Source organism: Phlebotomus argentipes, unplaced genomic scaffold (assembly GCF_947086385.1).
Source record: "Phlebotomus argentipes unplaced genomic scaffold, Phlebotomus argentipes genome assembly scaffold_18, whole genome shotgun sequence".
Lineage (NCBI taxonomy): Eukaryota > Metazoa > Arthropoda > Insecta > Diptera > Psychodidae > Phlebotomus > Phlebotomus argentipes.
In genome coordinates, this window is record NW_026776177.1 from 9545301 (window position 1) to 9557227 (window position 11927).

The 11927-nt window shown below is 45.6% G+C and overlaps 1 protein-coding gene across 1 annotated transcript; it reads left to right on the plus strand.

The window, feature by feature from the left end:
- Positions 1-5474: 5474 nt before the first annotated feature.
- LOC132259822 (POU domain protein CF1A) lies at positions 5475-11227 on the plus strand. The gene has a single exon (XM_059757611.1). It carries the CDS (start codon positions 6673-6675, stop codon positions 7897-7899), a length of 1227 nt encoding a protein of 408 aa, XP_059613594.1. The 5' UTR covers positions 5475-6672; the 3' UTR covers positions 7900-11227.
- The last annotated feature ends 700 nt before the right edge of the window (positions 11228-11927 follow it).

Sequence of the window (11927 nt, forward strand, 5' to 3'; positions counted from 1 at the left end):
TTCTCGAGTTTGCAAGCTTCAGATTGTCGATGTTAGACTATTAGAACTGAGGCTAGGATATGATTTTTTCATCCTCAGTACTGCATTCTAAGCGTTTTCTTTGTCTTTATTTGAATTGTAATTTGATCCTTAAAATCTAGAGTTCGACCACACTCAAAACTTACAAGACGCTTTGGTGACTGTAATTAAACAAGACCACCTTTGTAGGCAATCTTGCTGGGCAGTTTTCGCGCCAAAAGTGTGTTACCGGCGTAAGTTGAGTGTGCGGACCCAAGAGTGACTTTTGACGAGCCCCTCGCGCGCTTCTTCAGCCTGAGCTGCAGGGGCAGAAGGAACATTTCGCTACAAAGAATGTTAGTAGGTCCGAGCTGCATCTTGCGAAAAATTGCATTCAGGTGGCTTCTGAGGGCACGCCATTGCCTCTTGTTCTCCATTGTGTTGCTGCGCGATCACGCTTGCCATCCCCAAAACAGGGCTTCCGGCAATGGTGCTGGCAAAAACACAATTACAAGGCTCGCGAGGGGCGCGCGAGTGTGGTGCATTCCCAAATTAGACACACGATCGCCAATTTCAGCCGCCAAATAGCGGGAACTGACGTTGCATGGATCAGAGGCTCTGCTCCTATGCCCAAATTGGCGTGGAAGGACAATTTTTCGGAATTCACCTCCGGGGGCCTCGCTGTCTAGACTCACGTCCATCACCGGAGGGTCGGAGGGGCCTTTTGGGAGCCTTGGCGAGCGGATTTGGTATTCCGAGAGGCCGGGCGAGTCTTCCACGTCGCGCTGAGCGACACGAGCATGACAGAAAGGAGGTTAGATGGCATATTGTACTTGGAGCAGAGGCATATGGTAATTCTCACCCATTTGACATCAAGATCAATAAAAGAGTGTATACGAAGCAGTGAGAAACGCCCACTTTTTATTGTCACCGGAGAGCTAACTAATTCGAGATGTCTACAATGTGATAGTGAATGTAGACTATTATACCGTAATTTTTCATGTTCCTGCTCAACATATTCCAGCATAACAAATTGACAGTTTGATCAGTGAAGCGAGATTAGATGTTATTGTCTTTTCCATTTCACTAATTTGTGAAAATTTATCGGCAATTTGGCCTTATCTGTGTTTTGATAATCAATTAGTGTGATCGTCTTTCTCTCATTTCAGTTGATAACAACATTTCGTCACTCCTCTGCTCTTCTTTCGCGGGCTCAACGGACTACAGAACATCTCCAATTGAGCCATGAAGAAGGTCAACATCTTGCCATTGGATCTACAATTCCAATTGGCACAAGCGAAAAATGTTGTGTTACTTAGGGAAAACAATAATTCAATTTGCTCCATTAATTACAGTCTCTTTCTGCGATTGTCGGACGCACGGCGTGCGTTTTTCGAGGCTCTCACGTAATAAGCAGTTTCCTCGCATGAAAGATCCTCTCGCTAAATGTCCAGAGGGACTTTATTGGACAGAATGAAATATACAATCGCAGGAGCTCCCAATCTTCGTATTGGCACAGAGTTGAAGACGCGCGAGAGAGCTCAACGCGATCGTGCATATGCACAGCATTGATCAGTGAAAGATCCTCGGCGCGATCTACGCGAGGATCAACTCTGAATCAAGGGTGGGCGAAAAGGGAAGACGAAAGTGAGTGTGGAAAGGCGATTTTTCGGTGCCACGAGCGCTTTATTCAGTTAGTAGTTGGAAAAATTTATATTTGTCGTTAATTTAATTACACATTGCGCAGAAAAGTGGGGATATATTTGTATTTGCAGACGATCATAGCCAATTTATCATCAATTTAGTTACCTTCAGCATGCCAATGGTAATTACATATCTGCAGTGAAATGGGGCGAAACGTACCCTCGATCGGGGTGATTTATTTATTTGTTTCTGCGATCGTCGATTGGCCGCGATCGATTGCGATCGTGGAAAAAATCGGGCCCTTTTTGCGCCGCGCAAACACAAGAAATTTATAACGTTATAAACAATTTGCTCATCGCCGAGGTAATTCAGGCTTTTTGCGCGCGCCTTCGTGCAGGCTCTCTTCCTTCGTCATTTATGAATTTGATCTAAGCCGGGAAACGCCATATGAAGATAATATAATGGAGACATAATCGCAGAGCGGAATGAGACATTTTTCATGTGCGCAGGCCAACACAGAGAGGATAAGAAGAAGAAACACGGCTAGCGGCAATTCTTGCCGTGATTCTTCGCAGAGTCTTTGAGGTCCTCTAAAAGTGATCATTTAAATTCCATAAAATTCACATTTCTTCACCCAGCGATTTTGTCTCTTATGAGCTTCTCTGAAAAATTCATGACCAACCACCAATTTGAGGTGGATAAGAAAAATTCTAAGCATAATGAAATGTGCCTCTGTAATGAGAGAACAGATCCCAAAAAAGAAAGAACAAAATCTGAGAAGTCTTGCACAATTTTCCACTCGAGCTTCTTGCGCGGGTCATTGTATTGAGTTTTTCGCACTAAATAATTTATTGCGTTCTACAGGAGTGAATTTAACAGTGCCTGAGAATCTGACAGTGCATATGAAGGCAATTATAGGAGGTGAAAGAAACTGAGCAAAACAGTTTAGGCGATAATTCTAAGGTGAAATCCGGGCCCGTAAAGTGTTTGTCAGGAATTTTTCCAGTGAATAGTAATGCAATTTTTGGGTGTTTTTGTCTGTGAAATAAATACTGAAAAAATTAATATTCTGTTAGAAATTCACGCGGAGTAGCGCCAAGTGGCCGAAAGGCTTATAAATAATGCTAATATGCCACCGAATTATCCATGTTCCAGCAACTCTGAGCATCTCTTGTGGGTGAAAATGAAATAGTATCCATGTGGAAAAAATTTATAGCACTTTTTCGGATATTTATACCTCTATTTATTTGATATTAATCACAATTACCGTGAAAACCGAAATGTGGCATTCACGGAGTGGCGATTAGGAGGAAGCGTGGCCACATTCATCACGCAATTTCGGCCATGAAGCTAGGCGTTTGCTGATTAAACCGTCAGCGGGATTTTCGGAGTTTGAGCGAGAAATGTCCTTAAGAAGCTGGAGAGTTTGAAGAAATCTGTGAACGGAAGAAAGCAGAGTATTATTGCTATTGGAAACCAATTTAAGAAGCACTTGAGGAACAACTCAGACTGTCGCTCATCATTTGTGTTATTGAAAATACAAAAAACTGTGCTGCAATGGGTTAATTTCGCCTCGCTTCCCCTGCATTTCAAATTCCCGCGAGCGGCTGCTCATCGACTGCGAGGGGTGAACTTCCCCTCGCGATGAAAGCTCACACGCTCGAGGGGTAACTTTGGTGTGACGGCATCGCCTCTCGCGGAAAGCGATGGAAAAGTCCGTTGCGTTCGTCTCAAATTTCTAAACGTGCGAGTGATCAATTGTAAATTCACTAATTAATTTGCACGATGATTTATTGCGCACTTTAAGCCCGCTCACACATCAAATTGAAAGTTTTCTCGCGAATTTTCCCATCGTCCGAACCAGTCCGCCGGACAGAGTGGTCTTGGCGATGCCCGTTTTGGGATGCCCGCGGGAATGCTGAAGATGCCAGCGCCATATAATCGCTCGAAGGTATTCCAGTTGGAAAAAAGTCCCATTTAACCTTATCGGAAGTCGCGCTGGCATTTTCAGTGAGTGTCTTTTTTTTCTCTGCGCTCGCACCAAAATTGGGTCACACAGTGGCTTTTATAGAGAATTTTCCTGTGCAAATTAGTATGCACCCTTCTCCAGTGGCGTCATCCCGGAGAGCACTTTGCATAATTCTGACGCACACGAGACAGATAGTTCCAGGGATGATCCGCGCGCACCGCCATTATCACAACAATACAGTTAGAATTGCGTAAGGTGAGTTTTTGGGAAGACGCGCGCGAGCTCGTTAATTATTAATCAGATGCAAATGCAAGTCAAAATTCCGGGACTGCGCGCCTTCTGTTGTGATCCATTTGCATCGCACCCAGTCCAGGGATTGGAAAAGAAGTGCTCCATGGGTCATGATCGCCTTCGTGTCGCTGCGAAATAACCGCCCGTCGAGTGCTCAGGAAGTGTTTGGGCAATTGAATTGAGGTATTTCCATGGAGATTGTGTCAAAATTCACCATTTCCCGCCGTTTTTAATTAATCTAAATGTACTTTTCGCACGATTTGTGTGGACATTCTCAGCATATTTGTGGCGTCGTGAGAACATCACCCAGAGTGGCGATTTCATCGGAATATAATTGCTCCAAATTTGTGGCCTCACCCGCCCCTCAGCGAAAAATTCTATCGAACCAAACTCACACGCTAATTGCAGTGCTTGATGGGCAATTATCGAATTAAAGGTTGGAGAGATCTCTGTGTGCGGTGTGAATTGGAAATTGAGAGTGAAAGAGACCGATCGCGATTAACATATCAATGCATGTGAATTGCGGGAAGTTGGCGCGATCGTCAGGGAGGCATAAAATCGCATGCAGATGACGCTAGCGAGTGATAGATGAATTTTTGCGGTGTTTGTGTATTTATTTTTTGCATGTGGCGCCCCCGCAAATTGCATCTTGGGCAAATTGAATGGATTTGATACGCGCAAACTTGCGTTACTTCAATTTACTCGATTAATTGCGATGCTGATTAATTAGCAGTAACATGAATATTGTGAGTGTGTGTTGTGTCAATTTAATTGCATTATTCTACAATAATATTGTTATTATTATCTAGACACGGAGAATGAATGGTGGGTATAATTAGTGGATGGCGAGAGAAGAAAAAAATGAGTAATAAATACTCAGTTAATTGATGCATTCAATTGGCAAAAGCCGACGGCGCACGTCATGAACAAAAGGGTTAAGGTTTTCCTCCACTTTTTTTTTCTTCTCTATTCCTTTCTTTTGGGGCTTTGTTCAATTTGCCTACGCGCGTCTCTCATTGCCCATTCTCGCGGCGGGAATTTTCCCATTTCCGCGCGGACATTTTCACGCCGGGCGAGCTCGCGGGCAACCATGCAAATACCTGGAAGGCTATGACACAGGAAGTGTGTCAGGAGCTATGCTGCCAACCGCCGACGAAGTGCTACTGCGGAGTGACGAGCCTCAATGGTGTCCTGCCGGGCTGAGCGCATGCTCGCTCACGAGGGAGCTTTGGCGGAGAGTGAGAGACTGAACGGCTGGCAGTTCACCCTCCACGAATACCCCACACACCTGACTCTCCACTTATCACTAGCGAACTGATAAGTTGGTGTCTCGCTGGGCGGGGCTATCGATGGCTATGGGACGATTCTCCGTGACGTCATAAAAGCTGCGTGCGCCATTGAACCGCCAATCACACATTGGAGTGCGGCAGTGCGGCCGCGAGAGCGGGACGGACTGCGTGCGCGCTGTGCGACAGGGAGGGTGTGAGTGGTGCAGCACGATGGTGCCAGAATCGCTGGCACAGCCAACAGCGAAAACCGAACACTAGTCGACGGTCGTTAGTTGACTTCGAAAGTTCGGAGCGTTTGCACGTATCATCGTGAGAGTCGTACGTTCGATTTTTGTACCTCCAAACCAAACATTCCATCACTTTTTATTCCCAAAGTGTGACACACTGAGTGAAGTTTGGCAAATCCAGCATCAACTGTGGACCACACAAGTCCAGCAAAAACTGATATAACTAAACATTCCCCTGATCTCCGCGAATCGGTCAATCGAATGTGACATACCATGCTTGACGGTTTAATGTAGACAAGCGATAAAGTTACTGTGTACTGTGCAAATATCCGTAGAGTCACTGAGATTCTACCCGATGGAGGTTCTAAAGTGATGTTGTGCTTAGTTCCTAGTTAACAAAATTGAGAGATACCCACAATAGCTAGTAGCGGGCGAGAGTATTTGTGAAAGACAAATCTCTGCAGGGAAAAAGGATAGATACTCATCGAGGGATTGCCTCTGCAGCCAGCAAAACCCAAAGATAGCCTCACAACGTATTGATATAGCAAAAGGAGAGAGAAAAAAAAGTGGAACCGAAGCACTTGTCATGGGTTCCCACTAATTGACATTTTGATTTCAACGCACTCTGACCCGAAGAGATCAATTTTCAATTGGAAAAAGAAACGGTTGCATCGGTGCCACGGCGTAGAGGACTTTCTGTTTGTTTCAATAAGTTGTGATTGTGTGTGTTTTGGGACACATTACATTTCGTTCTTTTTTCCAACAATGATTAACTCTTTTCACATTTCGTGCTATCGCAAGGAGGAAATGTGAACTCATTTGAATTTGTAATGAATTAAGCAAATTTGCATCAGCACACACACACATACGTACACGCGCTGGTTCGGGTTTAAGCGTATACCTGCAACGGGTGTGTTCATGACAAGGAGTTGATCAGGAGACCGGAACATGCCAAGGTATTCCTGCACCCTTTCGCTGTGACTGGACCAACCGTGCTCAACGACCGGTGATCGGGTTTCGTGAGAACAATAGTGAGGGCAACAAAGGGACACTGACACAGGAATTGACTGGGCAGAATTTGCCAGTGTTTCTGATTGGCTGATCGTGATCCCTGGTGTGTTGTTCAGTGCGGTGAACAGTTGCTATGACATAGACGGTGTTCGGACTCAGAAGTGTGACAATCAGAAACCTGAGCCCCATCTTGGAGCCCTACCCCGCCAGCGTGGAGGGGCTAAACAGCCCTAGAGCGGTGGGGATGGCCGCCGCCACGTACATGACAACGTCAGCCGGCGATTTGGACATGGCTCTCGGGGGTGGCTATCACACGTCCTCGCCGCGAAGCGCCACGGACGCTGGCGAGATGAAGTACATGCAACACCACCACCATCATCATCATCAGGTGCCGTCCAGTCCCAGTCCCAACACGGGCGGTCTGGGAGCTGTGACGACGGGTCTGGGCGGGGTGGGTGGCAATCCCTGGGCCGCTCTGCATCCCAGCGATCCCTGGGCTCTGCAGTCCCACCACTCGCACCACCATCCGGCCGACGTGAAGCAGGAGATGCACTTGTCCCAGCAGTCGCGGGCACAGCAGGGCATGGCCTCACCTCACGCCTGGCATGCCCCCGTGCACGCGTCGGCCCATTACGCCCCGACGGGCGGCTCACCCCTGCAGTACCACCACGCCGCGATGAACGGCATGCTCCACCATCCGGCCCATCCGCACCATCAGGGCAGTGCCCCACTCCACCACGCCCTGCGCGGCGGCGACTCACCCCAACTGCACCTGCACCCTCATCATCTCCAGGGCGATCGCGACGTGAGCGCCGGCGAGGAGGACACCCCCACGTCGGACGACCTGGAGGCGTTCGCGAAGCAATTCAAGCAGAGACGGATAAAGCTGGGCTTCACGCAGGCGGACGTCGGACTCGCCCTGGGGACCCTCTATGGCAATGTGTTCTCGCAGACAACGATATGTCGCTTCGAGGCGCTGCAGCTGAGCTTCAAGAACATGTGCAAGCTGAAGCCCCTGCTGCAGAAGTGGCTGGAGGAGGCGGACTCCACCACGGGCTCGCCGACGAGTATCGATAAGATTGCGGCGCAGGGGCGGAAGCGGAAAAAGCGGACGAGCATCGAAGTGTCGGTGAAGGGGGCACTGGAGCAGCACTTCCACAAGCAACCCAAGCCGTCGGCGCAGGAGATCAGCAGCCTGGCGGACTCGCTGCAGCTGGAGAAGGAAGTGGTGCGGGTATGGTTCTGCAATAGGAGGCAAAAGGAGAAGCGAATGACGCCTCCCAATACGTTAGGGAATGAAATGATGGATGGCATGCCGCCGGGACACATGCACGGGGGCCACGGGGGCTACCATCCGCACCACGATGTCCATGGGAGCCCCATGGGCACGCACAGTCATAGCCACAGCCCACCGATGCTCAGTCCGCAGAATATGCAGAACGCCGGCGGTCACCAGTTAGCGGCTCACTAGCAATCCGAGAACCAGGAGTCCACTCCAGGCGACTCGCCACCGTCAACTGTGGCCGCTTCGGCGACATCTCCAACTCCGCCGCCGGCCTCCTCGATCGGGCCCCCGGCGCCACAGATGACGTTCAGTACCTCGCGCCAGCAGATGGCCAACGCTGCCGTGGCGGCAATGTACATAGATCACAGGTATCCGCCGTCGGCCGCAGCGCCCCCACCACCCCCGCCATCTCATCTGTCCGGCCAGCAGCCGCCGCTGCACCACCAGCTCATGATGCCGCCCCAGTCGACCAGCACGTCGCCCACGGCGGCCCACCTCATGGTCAACCATCAGCAGCAACTGCTGCACGCCGCCGCGGCCGCGGCCGCGGAGGGTGGCCAGCAGCAGCAGCAGAGCCAGCAGCAACAGTACCACGCGAGACGCCTATTCCAGGAGTGGACCCTGCAATTCGGCACCGCCGCAGCCGCCGCGAGCGCTGCGAACGGTGTCCACCATCGTCACTTCACCAACTTCAGCAACTCGGGTGAATAATCGATGGTCCAGTAGGTGCAATTGTGCCCCCCAAGATGCACACACCCCCCCCAGTGACTCTCTTGAGAGATCGTGGTGAAAAATTAGCTAAAAGTGGTAGTTTTAGGAGTCTAGACGTAGAAAGATGAAAGAAAAAAAACACAGTGAATGAGTGAAGGCAGCACTCTTCTCTTCAGTGCCGGTGGGCACGAGGGTGAGGACGATCTATGAAATTGATTAATAAGACTATGAACCAAATAAAACAAATATTTGAATTGATACAAAAAAGAAACAAGTAAAAAACGCGCCGCCAGGTGTTTAGTACAAGTGATATACATTAAAAATACACTATAATTAAATGATGATGAAAAAATGAAATACTTTAAATAAGTACATAACATAATATATTATTAATTATTGTGCGAATGTTCTGTATATTTCAAAAAAAGTAATCTCTCCTTCACACATTCACAAATCCCCACAAATAGAAGCAAAAGAAGAGAAGAAAAAATGTACGAGATGTCTTACAGAAGAAAAAAATGCACACACCACACATGAAATGGTGTTTGGCGAATAGCAACAAATTAATTCGTTCCAATTTATTGACGACTTGCGATTTCAATGTGAGTATCTTCTCAAATGAAAAATTTATCTTGACTTTAGTGTTGAGCGCAGATGCGAGAAAAAACTTATCCTCCATGTGCATTTTATTTCATTGACACGCATTCCCAAAGCTCCGAGCTATGAAAAGCGCGCTGGCTCTCGAATCCTTTCCTTTTTGCATTGCTCAAGTTGTGCGTAACACGCGTCAGAGATGGATTTTAAACGCTGAATGCGGTGGGGGGCAAAGGGGAGGCAAGTGCAGATTGATTTTCACGAGGAGGAAAACATATATAGCAATTTTATGGATTTTTTGCTCAACCCGCTGCATGTTTGATTCTGCGCTGTGGTTGATGTTGTTTTTTTCATCCCCAGCATATAAGCAAATATTGTGACGTGAAAAATGACAAACGATCAAAAATGAGAGTGAAAATTGGCTTAGAATTCCGTCTTGCAACACTCACGCTGAATTATCCACTTTGACAGGGTTTTGTTCGGTCGCGCGGCGCGCACAAAATTTGTATGGCATTATTGAAGTGATCTCATTTTGAGTGGATGAAAAAGTGGTGTCTATACTCGATAACTTCACAGTCTTGTCAGGTTTTTATTTCACTGTAAATACCACGGATCTAATTAGAGTAATAGAGGCAGACATGAAACTTGTCAGTGAGTAGCGCCAGAATTGACAAAAAACGTCAAAACATCGTTAATAATTTAAGGAAGAAGCAAGAAATTATGCAAATTCACAGCCGAGACTGTTGGCTCACGAGAGATATGAATTTTTATGTCCACGGAAGACTCCGCAGGGCAGAAATTGCTGTGTATCTTTCACTCTTAGACAGTTGGCATTTTGCAAAGAGAGATGTGCATACAGTTTTTTGGTGGCAAAAGTTCTGTTTAACAAGTCGATCGATTTCTTTCTCCTTCGTCCCAGTAACAAATTCACAGAAATCTTATGTAGTGTGTAGGTGGCACTCAAGTAGAATCTCAAGACCAGTAAAATGCTGTTTAATTTCCACCATAAATATCATTTCACCAGACATGAGAGCAAGTGCGAAGATGCAAATTGTGAGAAAGATGAGAGGGAACGTACAGTAATTGTTAATATGTCATATTGACAGCAGAAATTTCGTCTGGGCTCTGCAGTAAAATGTATAAAGAGATGATGGAAAAAAATAGTGAGTGAATAAAAAGTGAGGAGTTAAAAAAAAACGACATAAGTAAACCAAAGACACAGCAATTAATCAATATTATCTATCAATAAATAAATAAATATTAATATTTTATTTTTTTCATGTTGAATTTGTCACCTACTCAACTGCAAATAGCCAGTTTTACGTAACTACCTTTTTCTTCTATTTTGACCCCCTCCCGAACCGCCCGCAATGTATAAAATACAATTTTGATGGTAGAGGCGTGAAGAGAATTGTGTATAGAAAGAACGCGATGAATACACAGAATGAAAATCCACAAGAGTGTGTAATAGCAAAGATGGAGGAAAAAAACCAACAAATTTTTCGTATAAATAGAAAATAAATTGAATGATAGAGTGGAAGATGAAATAAATCTGTAAATACTGTAGAGGCAAAAAAATCTATAAATACACTTACATATAGATGATAAAATTAGTGATCCAATATTTGATTTAAAATGTGCATATACGAGAAAAATGCAGAAAATAATCATAGAGGAAAGGATGAGAATTCAGAGACAAGAGGAGAGAGTGAATAAGTGGAGGAAGCAAATAAGTTTTTTACCTAATTTTAATCAAAAAAAGAAAAGGAACATGACGATGAAAAGACACAATTCTGGATTCCAGGCGCGAAGAACAGAACTTTTGACAAAAATTTCTTTTATATATTTTTTATTTTATTATTATTTTTTTCTATTGAGAAATTATTCTTGTTGTAATACGAGGTACAATAAATATGCGATGATGATGGATATAGAAAAAAAGAATGAGGAGAGAAGATGAATGAGAAAAAAATTCTTGTATAATTCTTATATATTTAAAATGAAAAAGTGAAGGAGTAAAAAAAAGGAGAATGACGAGGAGTGTGGCGATGATGCAAAAAGAAATTCCACTTTAAAACACATGAAAATTACAATTATTATTATTACTTAATTATTAATTATTATTATGGTACGATGTAAATGGATTTAGTCGATTTTCGATTTAATAAAAGAGGAGAAAAAATCAATTTTATTAAAAATATTTATGATGAAGATCACTTCTTTTCATTTTTTTTTCACTGGCGCGCCTCCTCAGAAGTTGCGCGCCTTTCTTCGTTGAGGTCAAAACAAGAGAAGAAATCGAAATGAGAGGATCTTTTTCGGTGCATCGCGATTTCGCCGCAGGGAAATTGCGTCTGACGTCCGGACAGACGGACATTCCTTCTTGCCACAGTTGCGAAACTCAATTTTTTGGGTTAATCGCGTCCAAAACACTCAATCGCACCTCTGGAAGAGGTTTATCAGAGGGCTTCGCGGGGTGTTTTGTCAGCAATTGATTGTCTGGCTGAGGGACAAATGTTGTGAGGAGAGTTTGCCGGATCAATTACACATTTCTCGAATGATTTCGTGATGAATTGGGGGGTTATTTTGAGGTTGGAAAACCCCTTGGCAGTCCCTTAAGCGATGAGTGCAAGAATTGCTTCAATTCCTACAATAATTTAGTGGCTCGCGCTGGCATTTCAGAAGTATCCAAAGTGCCATTCCACACAATGCTCTCGAGTGGCTCCTCAAAACCCCTTCGCGATTGATTTCTCTCGCATTCTCTGGCGAAAACACTCCCTGGCCAGACACCTTAACTGACGAGGCCTCGTCACAAGTTGGATACGTTTCCAATATTAATATCTGTGCAGACCATTTGTATTAGAGCGCAATTATGCCTCAATACACTCTTCCGATACGTGAGCGGGTTG